The sequence below is a fragment of the Eretmochelys imbricata genome, chromosome 14 (genome assembly GCF_965152235.1).
Source record: "Eretmochelys imbricata isolate rEreImb1 chromosome 14, rEreImb1.hap1, whole genome shotgun sequence".
NCBI classification, from domain to species: Eukaryota; Metazoa; Chordata; order Testudines; family Cheloniidae; genus Eretmochelys; species Eretmochelys imbricata.
Genome location: NC_135585.1, coordinates 47123001 through 47143273, shown reverse-complemented (window position 1 = coordinate 47143273; position 20273 = coordinate 47123001). Strand labels below are relative to the sequence as shown.

The 20273-nt window shown below is 44.0% G+C and overlaps 1 protein-coding gene across 7 annotated transcripts; it reads left to right on the top strand.

Moving 5' to 3' along the window:
• The first annotated feature begins 1128 nt into the window (after positions 1-1128).
• Positions 1129-19911, top strand: LOC144274286 (butyrophilin subfamily 1 member A1-like). 7 transcript variants are annotated; one of them, XM_077832982.1, is made up of 9 exons: positions 1129-1359; positions 2734-2837; positions 8179-8526; positions 13523-13807; positions 15478-15582; positions 16213-16233; positions 16430-16450; positions 16578-16604; positions 17877-19911. In XM_077832982.1, the coding sequence occupies exons 2-9, from the start codon at positions 2738-2740 to the stop codon at positions 18395-18397; spliced, it is 1428 nt and encodes a 475-aa protein (XP_077689108.1). In that variant the 5' UTR covers positions 1129-1359; positions 2734-2737; the 3' UTR covers positions 18398-19911. The 7 variants fall into 7 exon arrangements, with proteins under 7 accessions (XP_077689108.1, XP_077689107.1, XP_077689111.1 ...); XM_077832981.1 differs by having other exon boundaries at positions 2728-2837; XM_077832985.1 differs by lacking the exon at positions 1129-1359 and adding an exon at positions 1393-2050.
• Positions 19912-20273: the final 362 nt, after the last annotated feature.

Sequence of the window (20273 nt, the reverse complement as noted above, 5' to 3'; positions counted from 1 at the left end):
CCCTTTAAACTGCCAGAAGCACACTCCAGAGTCATTCTGCACCAACTCACCCTGTTGGTGAACTGCTCCTTGCTGCTTTCAAGGCTCCTTGTGTAGGATTTCACGAGCCACGGCATTAAAGGGTAAGCGGGGTCTCCAAGGATCACAATGGGCATTTCTACTTCCCCCCAGTATTGGGGCCAGCTCGTTGTAGAAACAGCAGGTCGCAGGGGCAGCATTAAAATTGTTATTCCTCAGCAGCTCAGGCTCCATTCCCACGGACTGAAAGGGAAGACAGAGCGTGCAGTACAAGAAATGTTGAAAGATGGCGCTAAATGTGGACAGAAGCACAGGGATTGCTGGGATGTGAACCGATACATCATGGAGCGTTGGGACAGGACCCAGAATGCCCCGCATCGCATGCCCTCTTCCCACAAGCCCCAGAATGGGAAGAGGTGCTCTGTGGGATAGCTGCCCATAATGCACTGCTCCCAATGCCACTGCAAGTGCCGCAAATGTGGCTACGCCCAGTGCGCTTGGAGCTGACCGTGTGAACACACTGCAGCGCTTTCCCTGCCGCGCTCTCCGAAGGCTGGTTTAACTCCCAGCGCTCTACATCTGCCAGTGTAGCCGTGTCCTTCGAGTCTTCTCTAACAGAAACAGCTCCAGTCCTGCTGAGGTGGAAGGATCTGTCCCTGCAGACTCAAGCAATCTGGTGTCCCAAGTGATCTGAATCCGGGAATGAGATTGAAGACAGTGTTCTTCCTGCTTTTCTGTGAACTAGAGTAAAGGGAATGGCCAAAACAAACTAACAAACAAAGGCAGAGACAGCTGCTTCTGGCACCTGGAACCCGCCCGGCTCTGGATGCGGCTGGCTTGTGCGCTGCAAGGGGGCTGCTGAACTTAGTTACCCTGAGGGGTGCGGGAAAGGGTCCTGCCAGGGTGGAAGAAATAAAGCAGCCCGCCCTAGAAACCTTCGTCAGAGGATTGCAGGGAACTGCCCTGGCTCTGGGTATCTTGGCCCCCCTGAATGCTGGAGGCTGCTGGCTTGGCAGGGCCCTTCCAGCTCAGCAGGGCGGTGGCTGTTTCTTTAAGAGAAAATTTAATCTCGTCACGTGACCTCCTGGGTGACTTGACTTTCGCTTTCAATTTCGGGCAGCGCTGCCAGAGGGAAGCCCCGGGCTCTGCTCGGAGCCCAGAGATTTCTTCCCCGAAGGGCGAGGAAAAGCTGGCGAAACTGCAGCGATTTGGTAGGCAGGGACTCAGCCCTGCAATGGGATCAACTGAAAGAGTCACCGACAGTGGAAATCATCGCAACAAACCCCACGGAGTCTGATCCCACCCTGGAGATTGTACAATTTCTCCAGAAGGACCAATCAGGTAGGTTAATTTTGCTTCAAAATGATTGCTTGTATCCCCTCATGTGGACTGCTCATTGCCTGGCCAGATTGTTACTAACACAAAGATTAAATAACCCTGTGTAATTTGATTTACACGTTATGGAAACACTACAGTACAAGTAGGTTCACAATGATCGACACTCCGATGCCTTTCAGACTCTTGTCCTAGCGGCGTAACTCGGGATTTGCGCGGCAGGTTGGGTTCGAAATTTGTTTCTTTTGCGGGTACGTTTCATTCAAGAACCCTGGGCCCGACCTTGTTCTCAGTGACGTCCCAGGGAGATTTGTAACAAGTAACTTCCTGTACTGAGAATACCGGACGAGCTTCACTGTGCCACACTCCCGGCTGTTCTGTCCTTCTGCCTCTTAACGTGCCAGTTTCTACCTCTGCCTGTGGGGCTGAATCCTGTTGTTTCTGATCATTTTCCTTTTTTCCCTTGAAAGTATTTCCACAATCAATCAAGACAGAAACTTACATCCTGTTCTCCTTCTGAAGTGAGGGGGAATTAAGCATGTGCCTAAAGCAGACCATGAGCTCAAGTGTGCTGCTGAATAAGGGCTTCATGACATAATTTAGAAAGAGGCATATTTACACAGCGGTTGACAGATCATCTCCTACTGTGTGAACGGTATGGAGGGGAGATTTCCTGAGGAAATCTATAGGACTAAAGGTAGTAAAAAAATAATTTTAAAACACATTTACAACAATAATTCACTTTTGTTTAATATTTTATAGACTTTTTCATTTTTAATCAAATATTATTGAAACAGATTTTTTTTTTCAATCATTGTTACTCTTCTTTTAGCAAGAATAGGGGAGGGGTCAATAAATTGTTTTGATCAATTTGATTAGAATTTCTTTTTTGAATCAACTTGAACTATATATTCTCATTTAGCATCATTTCACTGAAAAATTAGAAACATTCCAATCATAGGAAAATTCATTTTTAATGTTTTTTTTTAATTCATTTTCTAATGAAAACATCATTTTGTTTAAACATTTTTTAACTGCGGCCACTGGGAGCTGCAGGCGGCCGTGCAAATGTTAACAAACTGGCAGCCCACCAGTGGATTAGCCTGACAGGCCACGTGTGGCCCGCAGGTTGCCCACCACTGGTCTAACCTGTTGTGACGTTATTGACATGAACTGGGACCGTATAGATCATTGTTACAACCAAGGTCCTGTAGTGGCACCAAATCTTGTATAAAGGGATCAAATAAAGTGTCTAAAACAAGGTTATGGTTTGCTGGTTAGGATTATGCTATCATTTTTGTCTTAAATCATTGCAACTATGTTACATTCAATACACTGTTTGTTTTCTCTCTTTTCTCTTGTCATCTGGATAAGTAACAGTGAGATGAAAGTTCTCTCAATCTGCCACAGCTCCAGAGCCAGAACCCTTCTACCCGATTTTATCATTTTCTTCATTACGTTTTATGTTCACAAGCTGGAATCAGGTAGGAATGTCCATGGCTTCTGCTGCTTCTTAGAGTATTGATTTATTTGTTTTGATTGATAAAATTTCTCTGTTTCACTAGTTTATTCCAAAGTGAACAAAAATTAGCACAAATCCCCAAGTGTATCAACACCAAGAAAATATAAATAACAATTGTTATGAGCTGGGTGAAACTTTGTTATGGGTTGAGTTAAAATCTTAGTCAAACTGACGTGTGAATGCACCCTTTCACTTAAGACAGTTGTAAGAGGCAATAAAAGGGACCACACCTAAAACAAGGCTTAATAGAGTCTGCCCAGAGACTAGCACCAATGATGTGAAGGGTGAAAGGACATGGGCAAGGAGGAATCCTCTGGGTATTTTGACCAAATGTGGGTGTGAGAGCACGAACACACAGAACTGAGAACAGACAAGGAGAGAGAGGTGGAGACAAGCAAGCAAGGAAGCCAAGCAGGAGCCTGTGAGCACAGTGCGACCCTAGGAAAAGCTCGAGAGAGAGAACTTCTGGGTCTGTTGGTTAGGGAAGGTTGGGAGTGTAAGCTACGAAACTGTTCCATGTGTTCTTGGTTCCTCCTGCACTTGGAAAAGCAGGACTTGGTACATTCCTTTTCAATAAACAAGATTGCATCAAAGAGAATACCAGGCTATGCCAATTTGTTGAGGCATGTCTACACTACGAAATTACATCGACCTAACGTACATCGGCATACTTGTGCATGTCTACGCTTTGCTCCTTGTATCGGCGGTGAGCATCCTCACCAGGAGTGCTTGTATCGACTGGACTGTCAGTGTAGGGCATTGTAAGAAGGCTCCTGAGAGCTGGAAACAGTCAATGTAGGCAATGCAGTGTCCACACTGACACTGCGTTGACACAACTACATCAACCTTGACTCTATGCCGCTTGGGGAGGTGGAGTTATTAAGTCAGTCTAGCGGGGTAGTTATGTCAGAAGGCACAAAATATAAGTGTAGCACTTCCATAGTTAGGCTAACGTAAGCTGCCCTGAATCGGCCCAACTCTGTAGTGTAGATCTGGCGTACATCCCACAGGAACATCCCTGAGGCTCCAAAATTTGACTAGCTGATGAGGTTGAAATGAGGTAACATTAAAATGTCTCCCCCTGACTTCAGGATTAATAACTCTTCAGCCACTGTCATGCTTCTGGAGTGACTCACGGCCATGAGTGCCTTCCTCAGGGCAGACTGTCAAACAAGGCAGATGCCCCAAGCTGGCGGTGTGGTCTGTAATTAGATTTCACCAAGCCAGTAATAAATGTAAACTCCTGGGTCACTATACCAGTCTTACCATGGAGTCACAGTCAGTCCCCTCAGACTCTCCAGCCTATCTTGTCACCCAGACAAACTGGACTTAGTGATAAAAGGTCACTTACACCATAAATCATGCACTGTTTGCTTCCAGTCCCAAGAGACCAGTCACTTACCCCAGATGAATTGGTACCCTAGATCTTACACCAAAGACAATGCCTGAAGGCAATCCTGTAATAAGCTATCAAAAGGCTTATTAGCTAAGAAAAAGAAATTATTTACAGGTTAAAAGAAGTGAACATATACACAAATGAGTTACCCTCTTAATCCTAAGAGTGACAGCGTTATAAAGATCTGCCCATTCAAAGTGTCTGTCAGGGTGGACCCAGGAGGTAACCCCTGGGGATCTTCATGTCAGCTACATTGTTTCCCTCTTCCAGCTTTCCAAGCGATGGGACACGGCCTCCTGCACATACTTCTCCTTGGGTGGATGAAGAAAGAACAGGAGTACTTGTGGCACCTTAGAGACTAACAAATTTATTAGACCATAAATAATTTGTGGGCTACAGCTCACTTCATCGGATGCATAGAATGGAACATATTGTAAGAAGATATGTATATATATATATATACACACACACACACACACACAGAGAAGGTGGAAGTTGCCATACAAACTGTAAGAGGCTAATTAATTAAGAGGACCTATTATCAGCAGGAGAAAAAACAATTTTTGTAGTGATAATCAAGGTGGCCCATTTAGACAGTTGACAAGAAGGTGTGAGGATACTTAAAATTAAAAACAGAGAGAGGAGGGAAAGTATTAGCTCAAACACCCCAGCTGAGTTCACAGAGCTCAAGTGCAAAGTACGCCCTGTGAGCAGCAAGTCAAGCAAGTGGTTGGCTGTAGGAAACCTTCTCCTCTTCCTCTCCATGGATGCCAGTTGAACAGGCTCTGAATGAAGCGGGGGTTCTGGGGCAAGGCTAGTAAGATCACATAACTGAAGATTGCATCGTACACACAAGTGGAGAGAAATAAAGCAGCAACATTAAATCTGTCGGTTCCTAACATATTCAGTGCTTTATTTGGCAAGCTAAGGCCTTAACTCAGTAAAGCATTTAAGCATCTCCTTAAAATTAAACATGTATTTTCGCTCCCTTCCTGAAGAAAAGTTATTTCCTGAATGGTACCCTAATAATGTTCTTTAAATTAGTTTAAATATTTTTAGAACAGTCAAAAAACTTTAAAACAATCTCCAACAGAAAGCACTGATTTGAAATGTTTGCTAATGCTATGCAAGTTAAATCTGTCAGGAGCCGCTTGTAAGGGTAATGGCAAAACATATTTCAGCTTCCATTTAAACCAGTGGTTCTTAACTTTTACTGCAGCCTGCAGCCTGCACCCCTTTGGTTCTCAAAATATGTTCTTGCACCCCTTATCAAAAATCGTTGAAGTAGGTCAGTTCTTTAAACCTAGATATGTCATAACTATAGAATGAAAGAGAGATAATTATATTTATTTTAATTTCGCAGTAAACTTAAGAATACATGAAAAATTACACACTTTTTATTTTAAAGTTTACCGGCTCAGTGACTCTTCTGCTGTTGCTTTTGTTCAATGATGTTCAAGAAACGAGGAACGTTTTTTGAAGTAGCCACACGCATGTCATCACTCACATTTAGGTGGTTTCTGGCCTTTGTTTTGATGTGTAAGAGTGATGAAAATCCTCTCTCACACACACACACACACACACACACACGTATGTAGTCACAAATGGCACAAGGATCTCCAGCGCTGTCTTCGCCAGTTGTGGAAATGGTGCTAGTTTAGCACACCAGAAATTCTCAAGCTTCATTGTCTCAAACTCTATTCGGATTCGACCATTGGCTCGTAATTCAATGAGATCATCGTTCATGAAATCACTATCGTTGATGGAATCCAGGTTAAAGAGAAATGGATCCAGTATCCATTTCTTTGCCACATCAAGATCTCCCGTAGAAAAATATCCTTAGAAAGAGTCACTCAGCTGTTGCAAATGCTTTGTCACTTCAGTTGCGATGGTCATTCCTTCATTTTCCGAAACAACTGTTTCTTCAAGAAAAGGAAAGTTAGTGAAATTTCTTCTCAACAGGCTTTATCCAAACTGGAAGTTTCTGAATAAAAGCAGACAACTTCTCTCTGGTCATTACTGTGTTCATCCCAGTTCCTTGCATAGATGTGTTGAGTTCATTTAGGTGTGTGAATACATCTGCCATGTATACTAGGCAAAGGATAAACTCTCTATTTTCAAAGTCACCAATTAAATTTCTGCTTTGATTAAAAGAGACTTATTTCTTCGCACATTTCAAAAATACGAGTAAGCATTCTGCCACGGGAAAGCCACCTCACTTCTGTATGGAAAAGGACAGTGTGCTCGGCCCCAATTTCTTTGCAAAAAGCATGGAAGAGGCGATGATTTAGAGCACGTCCTCTGATGAAATTTACTGCGCCCACCGCAGTAGACAAAGTATCCTTCAATTCTGTAGGCAAAGTCTTTGCGGCAAGGGCATGAGAGTGCAACATACAATGTGTGATCATGATACGAGGTACTTCTTTCTTTACGTAGGCAACAAATCCTGAATTTTTTCCTAGCATGGCAGAGGCACCATCGGTGCAAATTGATGCACACACGTCAAACATTATCTTATGCTTCAAAAAGAAGTCTTTGACGAGACTGAACACATCGATTCCTTTCGTAGTTAATTGCAATGGTTCACAGTACAAGAATTCATCTAAGATCTTTCTCCTTCACGTACTGCTCAAACACCAACAGCTGACTGCAGCCATCAATGTCAGTTGACTCATCAAGCTGAATACCCACTTTAAGAGGACTGGCTTTGATATCTTCTAGGACTTGCTGCAAGATATCCTGGCTCATCACATGAATTCTAGAATGGATCACGTCATTTGACAAGGGCACCTGCTGAAGCTTCTTTCGTGCATCTCGTCCCAATACTATTTTTGTCGTTCCCGATGCACAACGTTTCACTAATTCCTCAGCTACTGTAGGGGGCTTCTTTTCCTTGGCACGCAAATATGCCACTTGATAGGATGCTTGTAACAAGGGCTTCTCAAGTGACACAAACCCAAACGTCCTCAAGGTTCCGCTATGTTCAAATCGTGCCCTTGTAGACTTCGGGGTGTCAATGTCATGTCCAGCAGCTTCACCACCATGCTGTTTGTTGAAATGTTCAGACAGCTTCAATGGTTTGAGATTGGCATTTGAAAATAACGAGCCGCACAGTACACATTGCGGTCGTTGATTTCCATCCTTCTCTGTTGTACAAATGAACCCGTAACGAACATAGTCGTCATTCCGTCTGCGTTTCTTCAACATGGCAAGGGTTACTGAAATGAAAAAATATATCAATGGAGATGGGGGGCCTATACACTTTTAAATGCATATTAAATATATGTAAAGTAGTTTTATGTTATTACTCACCACAAATAGTACAGTGGGCACACACAAATCCACAAGTACGACCCAGAGATGTTGGAGTTTTGCTGAGGAAGTAAACTGTAACCGGCGCGCTAACAGCGGCTAACTGAATTCAAACAAAGCTGCCACATCATCATCTGTGCATGCATCAAGAAACACCCCCCAACGTGGCGGTATACTGTATTTTGTAGCGAGATAATTTCACTACCATTAGCTTAAAAACTTGAAAATAGATTTTCTGTTTGTATATTACAGTAATCGTTAATAAATACGTAGGTGATGAAACAAAGTAGTTGTACTTACGTGCCTGTGCCTAATTTGTGTTTTCGATGATTTACCTTCTAAAAAAATCCGGCATGTCTCGCACCCCCAGAAAGGGCATCTCGCACCCCCAGGGGGTGTGTGCACCCCAGGTTAAGAACCACTGATTTAAACTAATAAATTATGGATATACAAATTATAGTTATCCAAATGCATTGTTGTAAAATTCATATATAAATTCAGGACACATCCTATTCAATGACAGAGCACTGCAATAGATGCACAGAATATTTAATATATTTATTTTATTTTTTCTATGCCCTGGTGCATTTTACAGCCCGGTTCACAGTGATTGGACCTGATCACCCTGTCACTGCCATCATGGGTGAGGACATTATTTTACCCTGTCACCTGTCCCCCAAGATGAGCGCTGAGAACATGGAAGTGAGATGGTTCCGATCTGAGTTCACTTCATTTGTGCACCTGTATCAGCATGGGAAGGATGAGTATGGGCAGCAGATGCCAGAATATCATGGAAGGACAGAGCTTTTGAAAGCTGGCATTGCGGGTGGGAACGTTGCCTTGGGAATTGTCAATATCAGACTTTCTGATGAAGGACAGTACCGCTGTTTTGTTCAAGATGGTGTCTTTCATGAAGAAGCTGTATTGGAATTGAAGGTAGCAGGTTAGTAACATGTGTCTGTCTCTTTTTAGATGGCTCTTAGACCCAGACCCAAAAAAGCACTTGGGCACCTAACTCCCCACTTCAGTCGAAAATTTAGGTGCCCCTGAGATCCTCAAAGTAATCATTAAATTAAGTAGTCATTAGGCGCGAGAGAGAGACTCTCTGTAGTCCAGTGGTTAGGGTACCCACCTGGTAGGTGGGAGACCCAAGGGCTAGTCCTCCTGCTCTAATTAATCTTTGATTATTTATCCAATCTGGACAAACCATTGGAAGAGGGGGTCTGGACTGGGGTTTTCCCACCTCCCATGGCTGAACCCCAACCACTGGACTACAGTCTCTTTTTCTCTCTCTGGCCCAATGACTATTTAAATATTTATAAATAGTAGAAAAGTCATTGGGCCAGAGAGAGAGGCAAGATTTTTCTATGCCATTATCCTTAAATGTATCTGTTCATACTAAAACATTTTCAATTAAACAGTTCATGTTGTTGGATTGAGATTCACTTACTCAGCAGGTGGGTCTAACAAATCTTTAAGGCAAAACACTCAGCAAGTAGCAATCAATTATTCACAGGCTGGAAGCTCATTGGGATGATCCCGTCAGTCACCTCCAACAATGGACAATACAGCTTCAACCTCCCTTTATTAACCAAGCTTATTTATAACTTGGTTATATTATATGTATGTATCAGTGTGATAAATGGGGTGCGGGGGCGGTAGCTCCCTTTTATGGACACCCAGCCAGCCAATAGCTATAAAATCCCTTTTAGTAGCTGTTCTCTAATTGCTCTACCTGTAAAGGGTTAAAAAGTCTCATTGCTATGCGTAGGTAAAAGGAAGTGAATGGGCACCTGGACAAAAGAGCCAATGGGAAGGCTAGAACTTTTTAATATGGAGAAGAGACTCCCCTTTTGTCTGTCTGTCGTTGCTCTCCCAGGGAGAGGCGGACAGGGCAGCAGCTATGCTGTAAGAAGCTTGGGCCAGGTATGAAAATCAGTATCATACCTAGAAACTACTCATTTGAAACCCCAGATACGTAAGTAGAGCAGGAAATGTCTAGGAAGACGTGATTAGGTTTATCCCTTTTATTTCTTTATGGCTTGTGGATTCCCCTGTGCTAACCCCAGGTGCTTTTGTTTTGCTTGTAACCTTTAAGCTGGACCTCAAGAAAGCTATTCTTGGTGCTTAATCCTTGTAGTTGCTCTTTTAAAATCTAGCAATAGCCTGAGTTCCCAGATGTGTTTTCTCTTTTTTTAAAATAAAATTTACCTTTTTTAAGAACAGGATTGGATTTTTGTGTCTTAAGAGGTTTGTGCACTTTTTAAAATTAGCTGGTGGCAACAGCTGATCTTTTATTTTTTTCTTTCTCAGCTCTTCCCGGGGGCAGGTGTGTGTGTGTGTGTGTGTGAGAAAGGGCTTCAGGGTACCCTACAGGAAGGAATTCCCAAGTGCGCCTTCCTGGGCTCTCAAAGGGGTTCTGCACTTGGGTGGTGGCAGCATCTACCAATCCAAGGTCAGAGAAATGTTGTAATCTTTGAAATAGTACAAGCCTGGAGTGGCAAATATTAATTTTTAGAGTCATTGCGGGCCCCCACCCTCTGCACTCGAAGTGGCAGAGTGGGGAATTAGCCTTGACAATTAGTCTCCCATTTCCATGTTCTCTCCTCCTCTGTCAGTACAGGTTTAGTGTTACTTCAAACCAATCTTTTCTTGCTTTGTTACTTTTATCTTTTTTTCTCCTCACAAACATGATCACTACACATATGCAGTTCTGCTTATGCTGTTAAACGTTATCAGAACAGACTCTGAAAATCCACAACAGGCTTCTGGCAGGCCTAAAGATGAGTTTGCTCCCAAAATAATCCACTCTTTGCTGCAGGTATCAGCTGATCTGCAATTGGTCTGGGCTGGGACAGTAGTGAAGAGAGCACATTTCCTCACCTCAATTGCATTAAAATAATTAAAAAAAAATCTTTGTTCAGTGACGGTTCCATTGGCATCAAGACACACTGCCCCCGCTCCAGTACCTGTGGTTATCAAATGTGCTCTAGCTGAATCCCAGCGTATGGACTTAAACACACAAGAATTGCCCTCCTGGGTCAGACCAAAGGTCCATCTAGCCCAGTGTCCTGTCTTCTGACAGTGGCCAGTGCCAGGGGCCCCCAGAGAGAATGAACAGAACAGGCAATCATCAAGTGATCCATCCCCTGTCGCCCATTCCCAGCTTCTGGCAAACAGAATGAATTAATGGAAGCCCTATGGCCTGTGTTAGGTAGAACGTCAGACCAGATGATCACAGTGGTCCTGTCTGGCATTACAATCTATGACTCTCTGAAAGCAAAACTTTTAAAGTTCTCTGATTGGCCTTCTCTGATTGGCCGCCCACCTGCGCAGCCTCTCTGGCCTGCTGAAGCCCCATCTAGCATAGGAGTGGGGCAGCCACCCCACTACAGTGCCTCTCTGTCTTTCTTATCTGCGCTGCATCAATTACAGAAGTGAACAGCAGTGCAATAAGCAGGAGGGTTTCTGTAGGCTGAGGTACTTTGGCCAGGCTATTCAGTATCTACTCAGAGCATCCACATTAGTGAATGCTTTCCCAGGTTTATACTCAAACTCATAGTCATAAGCTGATAAGCGAGTCCATCTCTGGATTCTGGCAGATGCCATTGGGGTACAGGTTTGCTCTCACCATACAGACCTTTCAGAGGTTAATGGTCTGAGTGTATAAAAAAATGCCTGGCATATAGGTAAGAGTGGAACTTCTTTACCCCACAAACCACAGCTAGCCCTTCTCATTTTAGATGGGAATAGTATTTTTTTTCTCCTGGAGCTGGTGACTTTGGTGCATAAGTGATGGGACGCTCAGATTCAGCTGGCATTTGGTGGGCTAGTACCGCACCCACCTCGTATGGTGACGTGTCACCAGACAATACTAGTCCTTTCTGACTATCATAATGAACTAAATCCTAACTATACATATAAAATGATGGGGTCTAAATTACCTGTTACCACTCAAGAAAGAGAGCTTGGAGTCATGGTGGATAGTTCTCTGAAAATATCCACTCGATGTGCAGCAGCAGTCAAAAAACCTAACAGAATGTTGGGAATCATTAGGAAAGGGAAAGATAATAAGGCAGAAAATATCATATTGCCTGTATATAAATCCCTGGTACGCCCACATCTTGAATACTGCATGCAGATGTGGTTGCCCCATCTCAAAAAAGATACATTGGACTTGGAAAAGATTCAGAAAAGGGCAACCAAAATGATTAGGGGTATGGAACGGCTTCTGTATGAGGAGAGATTAATAAGACTGGGACTTTTCAGCTTGGAAAAGAGACGACTAAGGGGAGATATGATAGAGGTCTATATAATCATGACAGGTGTGGAGAAAGTAAATAAGGGAGAGTTATTTACTCCTTCTCATAACACAAGAACTAGGGGTCACCAAATGAAATTAATAGGCAGCAGTTTAAAACAAACAAAAGGAAATATTTCTTCACACAACACACAGTCAACCCGTGGAACTCTTTGCCAGAGGATGTTGTAAAGGCCAAGACTATAACAGGGTTCAGAAAAGAAGTAGATGAGTTCATGGAGGATCGGTCCATCAATGGCTATTAGCCTGGATGGGCAGGGATGTAAAACCATGCTCTGAAGTGTTCCTAGCCTCTGTTTGCCAGAATCTGGGAGTGGGTGACAGGGGATTTATCACTTGATGATCACCTATTCTGTGCATTCTCTCTGAAGCACCTGGCACTGGCCACTGTTGGAAGACAGCTTACTGAGCTAAATGGACTATTGGTCTGATCCAGTATGGCCAGTCTTATGACTTTAGTAATTTCCTTGCTTTGCAAAAGCTATTTTTTGACCCCACTGGAATTTCTTCCATTCTATAACAGTTTGTGTAATGGAGCCAATATAGATGTCAAGTTGGGAAAAAAATTACCATAATAATTTAAAAGGCCTCGAAAGGATTTTTTTATAGGTTTTTGCTCCACAAACGCTCAATAAAATGGCGTGTTTCTTGTTATCATCATCTGTATCATTTGTGATGAAGTACGGAGAGAGTCTGTCTCTGAGTACTGAATCCAGTCCTCCTGGAATACATTATGCTCTTTCATTTTTTCCACATGCAGCCATTTTTTCTTTACAGTTAAAAAAAAGAGGTTTTCACTTACTCATGCAATGTGTAGAACTTGGTGCCTGTTGTTTTCATTTTATCCTCATCGCCTTTGTAGGGCTGGAAGGGGTCTTGAGAAGTCCTCAAGTCCAGTCCCCTTATGCTGACACAGGACCAAGTAACTCTAGACCGTCCCTGACAGGGGTTTGTCCAGCCTGGTCTAAAAAACCCCTCCAATGACAGAGATTCTACAGTCGACCTTGGAAGCCTGTTCTGGAGTTTAACTATCTTTCCAGTTAGAAAGCTTTTCCTAATATCGAACCTCAATCTCCCTTGCTGCAGATTAAGCCCATTCCTTCTCCTGCCTTCAGTGGACATGGAGACCCAAAAGAGATTAGAACTAAAAAAGGGGATCTTTTATTCTGGTACATGTTCACAGTGACAACTAACCGAGCTGCCATCTTGAGAAACTCCTTCATGTGCGCCACAACTCCCTGGAGCACCATTAAGGCGTCTCAGAGCAAATAGCTACCTCACATTGGCCACCCGGAGGTCATAAGCATAACAAATATGCCTCCAACATTATAAAATCAGAACTCAAGGGGAAAATCTCTTGAATTCCTTGCCCCCTTCACATCACCGACAACACTGCTGATAAGACGCTCCAACATTCTGTAAGGCTTTCGCTTCCACCTCGGAGACCCCAGTACTGCAGCACAGTTAAGCAAAGGTTTAACAAGTGCTCAAGTCCCGTTGAAGACATGTTTCCATGAATATCAGCCATAAATAAAGTGTATTCAATCCTTTTGTTGAAAATGTAAACTTTTATATGCTGGGCTGTATATTTATCTGATTTAACATGGATTCATTTTAGCTTCAGGCTCTGCACCTCGCATCTCTGTTGAGGGTCACCAGGATGGAGGGATCCAAGTGGTGTGTCAGTCGTCCGGATGGTACCCAGAGCCCGAGGCGCTGTGGAGAAATCTCAAAGGGCAGCCTTTATCTTCATCAACTGAAACCAAATCTGAAGAGCAACATGGTCTCTTTGAAATAAAAAATTCTATCGTTATAACAGAAAATTCAAACAAGAATTTGTCCTGTGCCATAAGGAACACCCACCTGAACCGAGAAAAAGAATCAATAACATTTTATATATCAGGTCAGTGACCACCAAAACCCCACGCTGTAATATCCAACAGGAAGAAATCAGATGGTTAAATAATACACAAGTTAAAATATTCCCTCACAAAAAGCTACATTAAGATAAAGTTTAGGTGGAGAGCACACTTTAGGGTAAAATGCATTCCAGGGATATTGTAGTTCTCCCCAAAACAAGCATTTTAAACCCAGTAGATTCAGGGTTAAGGTTAAATGTAAAAGAAATCCAAACATGTTACTGAATGGAAGTGCCCTGCAGTAACACTATATATGTATGTTATTGTGATCCAAACAGGATGATTAGTGTTTGTAGTCCCATATTACATGAAATGGATATTTAAAGTCACATTAGATTTTCATTCTCATCCAGTCACCACAGGGCAGTGGTAAGATATATTGGGGGCCCTACTGATTGGTTGGACTTTGTGCTTCCTAGTGGATTGATGGATCAAGGACTAGGCTTCTTGCCCCAGTGAATATGCAGAGGGAGAAGTGATATGCTGTGATCTCTTCAACACAGAGGAGATTTGTTGAGTCTCTGCTCATGGCAGGTCAGAAGCAAGGCAGGGCCATGAAAGTCTGGAGCCCCGGGAACAATCATTTGAGTGTGTCACTCACTAAAAGGTCCACGTTTTAATATGAAGTTTGATTTCTCACCCTTTAACAAACTTCACAGGGAAAGGGTTTGCCATAACAACAAAACCCTGTGGGCGTGATCCAGAGCCCGTTAAAGACATCAATAAGATTTGGATCAGTTCCTATGCCCCCATTTAGTGGATCAGTTCCTCTGCCAGGAATTCCTGTGCTGAAGTGAAGAGTATTTGGATATTTATCTGCTCTCCCTTAATTATTGATTTCCACTCGTAAAGCCTCAGATTTTCTTTTACTCTGAAATTCCCCGGGGTTACAAAAGTTTAAATTTTACTTACGTGTAAGTTTTCTGTGGGGAAATTTGATGAGTAATTATGATTTCTCTTCCTACATGTTTTAACTGTAGTAGTAATTTCATAAAAAGAAGGAATCACTTTTCCCTGAATTGGCTCCTGGGTTGGGTGATGGAGTCAGAGGCCCCGGTTAGTCAACAAAAGTAAGAACGTGTGTAAGGGAAGCAGAATTAAAATCTAAACAAGCCCACTACTAATTATATAGATAATTATTCACACACATACCCATGTGTGCACACACACTGATTTTTCTTTTTTTAAGGATCAGAACAATGTGTTGTTCCCTAACCCCATTCTCAGAAATAGTGGAACCATTTTGGCTGAAACTTTTCAAAAAGAAAAGTTCAGCCTGAGGCAGACACCCAGCATGGAAATGTTCTCCCCAAATGGTAAAGTTCGGCAAAGTAATGAGCAAAGGAAAAGAAGACCCTATAATGGGAAGTGTGTTTAACAACAAGTGATGTGACTAGCTCCACCTAGAGAAAGAGAGGGAGAGGAGGGGATGAGGTGTAGGGTGGTATTTAGTATTTAATACATCATTCAGTACTACCAAAGGAGTGTGACCAGAACCTCTTTTTAAAATTGGTTTCTGCCAGTTTTTATATTGCAGGGAGCAAATTTTTCCACACGTATTTGATGCAAATCCTGATGTGATGCATTTTCCTACAATAAAAGTTTACTTTTGGTTATTACTGTTTTCAAACTAATGGTGGGCTTTGTGTTTCAGATTCTTTTTTCCCAAGAGCATCTCCCTGGATGGTGGGTTGGAGTGTGACTTTGGTGATTTTGTTGGTGTTCGTCGGCCTTACTCTTTTTCTGTTCAAATTAAAAGGTAAAGCTCCAACGGGGAAAATGCTGTGTAATCAGAATGAGATTTCTCCTTAGAACAGACAGTTTAGACTTTTCTACATGAGAAAGTTACACCAGCTTAAGATGTGAATTTAAATGGATTTTTTTTAAGCCAGAGCAAGCTCCTATGTGGACACATATGAATTTAAGAAGACCTTACTTCAGTTTAGTTTAAAACTGTTCCTATTCATCTTAAGATAAGCCTAAAACTAGGTTTGCACTAGTTTAACTAGATTTTCCGTGGGGCCTGAGGTAGTTAGGTTCCCAACTCCCACTGGAATTCAATATGCTTTGGCTCTTAACTCCCCTCGGCTCCTATGAAAATCCCTGCCTTATGGGGTTTTTGATTGCCTGTGTGCTGTTTGTGACCATCTGTGTTCTAGGACAGGTCTATGTATGTAAATAATCAAATTACACTAAGAAGGTACCCAGACCCTGTGTCACTGATTTCTCTTCCACTGGGAACCCAACATGCAAGTCCCTGGAGAGCTGCAACAGCTTGGTGGAGGGGCAACATTATTATTACTTGAGGACTCATAATGAAAAGATCCTTTGAAATCTGGAGTCACTGAAAATGTCTCTTAATAATTGTACTTATGTTTTCTTTTTTTAGGGAAACATCTCAACACTATCAGTAAGTTCAGTTTTTCTCCTGGCAGAACCAATGTTATGTTATGAAAGATTTTTCAATGACTGTGACAATGTCAACTTGAAAATCATAAGCGACACAACCAATACTAATTGCATAACTTGTTACGTCGGTAACGGGTAGGAAGCCAGGACTGTACATGTGTCTTGAGTGTGGCATTTTTTTTTTGTTTATTATTTAGGTAAACTTCAAACAGAGCTAGGTAAGGGTGTTTTTTTTAATTATTATTCGTGTCTGTCACTGATACAGCCTTTTCTATGATTACGAATCCTATTGATACTGCATTTGTCTGGCTTAATTCTCATCCCCATCTATGTGTTTGCTTCCAGAGTGGAGGAGATCCCTGGGTGATGCAGGTAATTAAAAATCATATTTAGTCAATGAGGGATCCTGCTCCCTTTCGCTGTGCAAATAAACAAGGAGAAAACTATAATATTTCCCAGGTGGAAGAAGGGAGGGTGCTGAGGTTCAAAGGAGGGAGAGGAATGGACCATCCTCACATGTCCTGCTTACACATTGCTCCCATAACTCTGGAAACGTCCCTGCTCCAAGTGACTGAGCACTTACTAAAAAGAAAAGGAGTACTTGTGGCACCTTAGAGATGAACAAATTTATTAGAGCATAAGCTTTTGTGAGCTACAGCTCACTTCATCGGATGCATCGGAGCTCTAGCTCACAAAAGCTTATGCTCTAATAAATTTGTTAGTCTCTAAGGTGCCACAAGTCCTCCTTTTCTTTTTACGGATACAGACTAACACGGCTGCTACTCTGAAACCTGAGGACTTACTGTTTCTTAGGATCCCCGCCCTAGTGTCAGGTAGAGGAACAAGAGCCCTGACCAGACACACGAGTTCAAACCAAGGAGTCCCTGTGATCAGTGTTCATCTTGTGCTTCTTTTCTCCATTCATAGTGATCTCCCCTTTCTGTTCTCTCCATCAGATCCCAACTTTCTGCTGTTTTTAACCATCTCATCCACGTTCTCCATTCATTCATTTATATCAGCCCCTCCACCCCAACTCTCTTCTCTTGTAGAAGCTCCTTGCTCATAAATAAAAATCTCTCTGTTAGAAATAAAATCTAGAATGATAATTCTCTTTGTCTGGCCCTGATGACTAGTTACAGAGTTTTAATTAGGGAATCTATGGAATCATGTCACTATCGACAGATCTCCGACCTGTGGCAGGATGGAGCAGGCGTCAGGCTGGTGTTAACAAGAGACGTCCAAGCTCCAGGACTTTACATACAAGGGAGGGAGGGTACATCAGAGAAAAGATAGTTGTGACCATGTGAATGATGTGAGGGGAAATCTCCTAGGGCTTCCCTGTGATTCCAGGGTCTCTGATCCCCACTCTGGGGATAGATGGGTGCACGAGGGGAAAGATTCTGTCTCAGGACTGGGTCAGTAAATCTTTATGCTCTGTCACTGACCTGTCTCTGACTGGGGAGTGAAACTCAGGAGTGAATGCTGAGATCTCAGAGCTGCTCCCCATTCAGAGCTGGCTAAATCCTGGAGGAAGGAGATTTCCTGGTTCACACTCCAGCAGGGACAGATTCTGTCACTGATATGATGAGACACTCCCCCAGGGCGGAGCTGTGCCCCTAACGCTCTGATTCTCTCTCCCCCTAGCAAATGTGACACTGGATCCAGACACGGCTCATCCACAACTTGTCCTGTCTAAGGATCGGAAAAGTGTGAGATGGGCAGACACATGGCAGGATGTGCCCCACCACAAGAATCCTGAGAGATTTGACATTGAGCGCTGTGTGCTGGGCTGTGAGGGGTTCACCTCAGGGAGACATTACTGGGAGGTGGAGGTGGGGGTGGGGCTACTCTGGGCTGTGGGGGTGGCCAGAGAGTCTGTGAGGAGGAAGGGAGGGATCAGCCTTAGCCCTGAGGAGGGGATCTGGGCTGTGGATCAGAGGCAGGGCCAGTACCAGGCTCTCACCTCCCCTGTGACCCCCCTAGACCTGAGCCGGGCCCCCAGCAGGATCCGGGTTTGTCTGGACTGTGAACAGGGGCAGGTGACATTTATCAATGCTGGAGATGAGGCCCCGATCTTCACTTTCCCGCCGGGCTCCGTCCCTGGGGAGAGAATCCGCCCTTGGCTCTGGCTGGGGATGGAAAGCCAGCTCAAACTGTGTCCCTGAGAGACGGGGGGTATATCCCAGTGGGGACCCTGAAATCAGCCTGTCTAGCCTCACACACCCAAGCATCTATGATCTTGGCATCATCCTGTCCACCCAGTCCTATGGCCTCTTAATTCTATGTCCCCTGGAACCTCCTCCCCCCTCCTTCCCCGCAGCACAAAGATGGGATCTAAAGGGAGACACCCCACTCTCAGCCAGGGCTGTGACTTTGTTTTCTGTGAGCTTCTAATTTCAATGACTAGGGGTGGCATCCATGAAGGGACTTAGATGTTGCAACTCTGGGCGTCACTGCACGTCATCTTTAGGTGCCTAGAACATCACAAGAACAACACTATGACCCACAAAGCCTGACTTAGGCACCTAGTCTCCCTATACAATGAACGGAGACAGACAGATACCTTACAATGCCATCCACAAGAGCCGGCATGGTAGGTGGGGAGCCATCTAAACTAGCTAATGGGAGATGCGAACAACAGGGGAGTGTCCTAAGCCCTGCCCCTCTCGCAAAGATAAGTGCCTAAGTCTGCAGTGCTGGGGGGCCTCCACCTCTGCTTAGCAATCCACGAATGGGAACCCACCGCCTGAGGCATTTCTTCTGGGAATGAGTTAGGCCCCTGCTGCGCTGCACACAACCTGTGGGTGGAGGGAGAGGAGGGGGTTGTTTTGGTGCTGCTGGCCACCTCATAACTTTAAGCCAGTGACAGCACACTTGCCTGGGACATGTGAGACCCAGGTTCCATGCCCCCATCTTTGCTACAGGAGGAGAAAGGATTTAAACTGGGGTTACTCAGTTTCTAGGTGGGTGCTGTAACCACTGAGCTATGGTGCAGTCTGAAGGTGGGATTCTTCAGTCTCCCCTATTGCAGCTGGCTCACTGTGGGTAAATAATGAAGGAGCGACTGGAGCTGGGGGTCTGGCCCCAGGAGCTCCCGCCCCTCAGATGGGCTCCCTGACCACAGGACCCCAGAGTCATTCTCACTTTCTGGCCAGTATCCATTTAAGTGTTTATCTACCATGGAACAGTCACTGGGACAGAGAGAGAAAGAGAACGTCGCTGTAGTCCAATGGTTGGGGCACCCACCTGAGCAGGGGGGGACCCCGGATCCAACCCCTCTGTTCCCATCACTCTCATTATTTATCCCAAGTGGAACATCTATAACAGGAGAGGCTGAAGGATCCTAATACTTGGCTTTTCTTCCCTCCCCTCCACCCCCACATCCCCCAAACAACTTGACACCTGGAGGAACGTTTGAAGAGCAAAGACTTTGAATGGGGGAAAAGGGTCCCGGGCTGGACAGCAATTCCAGCCTGTGTAGTGAGGATCGGTAGCCTGCTTGTACCATCTGTCAGGGTGAGACACTGCTTGACTGAAATCCTATTTAGTTTGTAGAACTCAGACTGCAAATTTATTTTTATTTCTTGAGAAACCAACTTTGATCTCTACACTTGCTACTTATAATCCCTTAAAATAATCTTTCTGTAGCTAATAAATCTCTTTTATATTTCACCTAAAACAGTGTGTTTTGGTTGAAGTGCTTGGGAAATCTCAGGTCAGTTTACAAAGGCTAGTGTGTGTCCTGTCCACATCGAGGGAGGGGCGGACTGGGTGAAATGAACTGACACTGGCCAGGCTTCTGTGCAAGATGGTAAAGTTCTGCGGTGCAAGGCTGAGGAGCTGGGTGAATCAGCTGGAGCCTCTCTATTGTTGGTTCATGAGTTGCTCGCAAAAGCATTCGTGTAAGTCGGTTGGGTGAGTCCCTGCCGGTGGATGGCAGAGTAAGGGCAGCACCTGCTAGAGGTTTGTAGCTTCTCATCGGCATCACAGTGTGAGGGGAAGCTCAGGTTGGTGGGACAGAGGGCTCAGCAGTCCCATAGT

Excerpts from the sequence above, each read along its gene's own strand:
- LOC144274286 (XM_077832979.1), top strand. The coding sequence starts at position 2,672 with ATGTTACATTCAATACACTGTTTGTTTTCTCTCTTTTCTCTTGTCATC. Across the intron at positions 2,838-8,178 it reads TGTTCACAAGCTGGAATCAG|CCCGGTTCACAGTGATTGGA; the intron begins GTAGGAATGTCC and ends TGCATTTTACAG. Across the intron at positions 16,234-16,429 it reads GAAACATCTCAACACTATCA|GTAAACTTCAAACAGAGCTA; the intron begins GTAAGTTCAGTT and ends TTTATTATTTAG.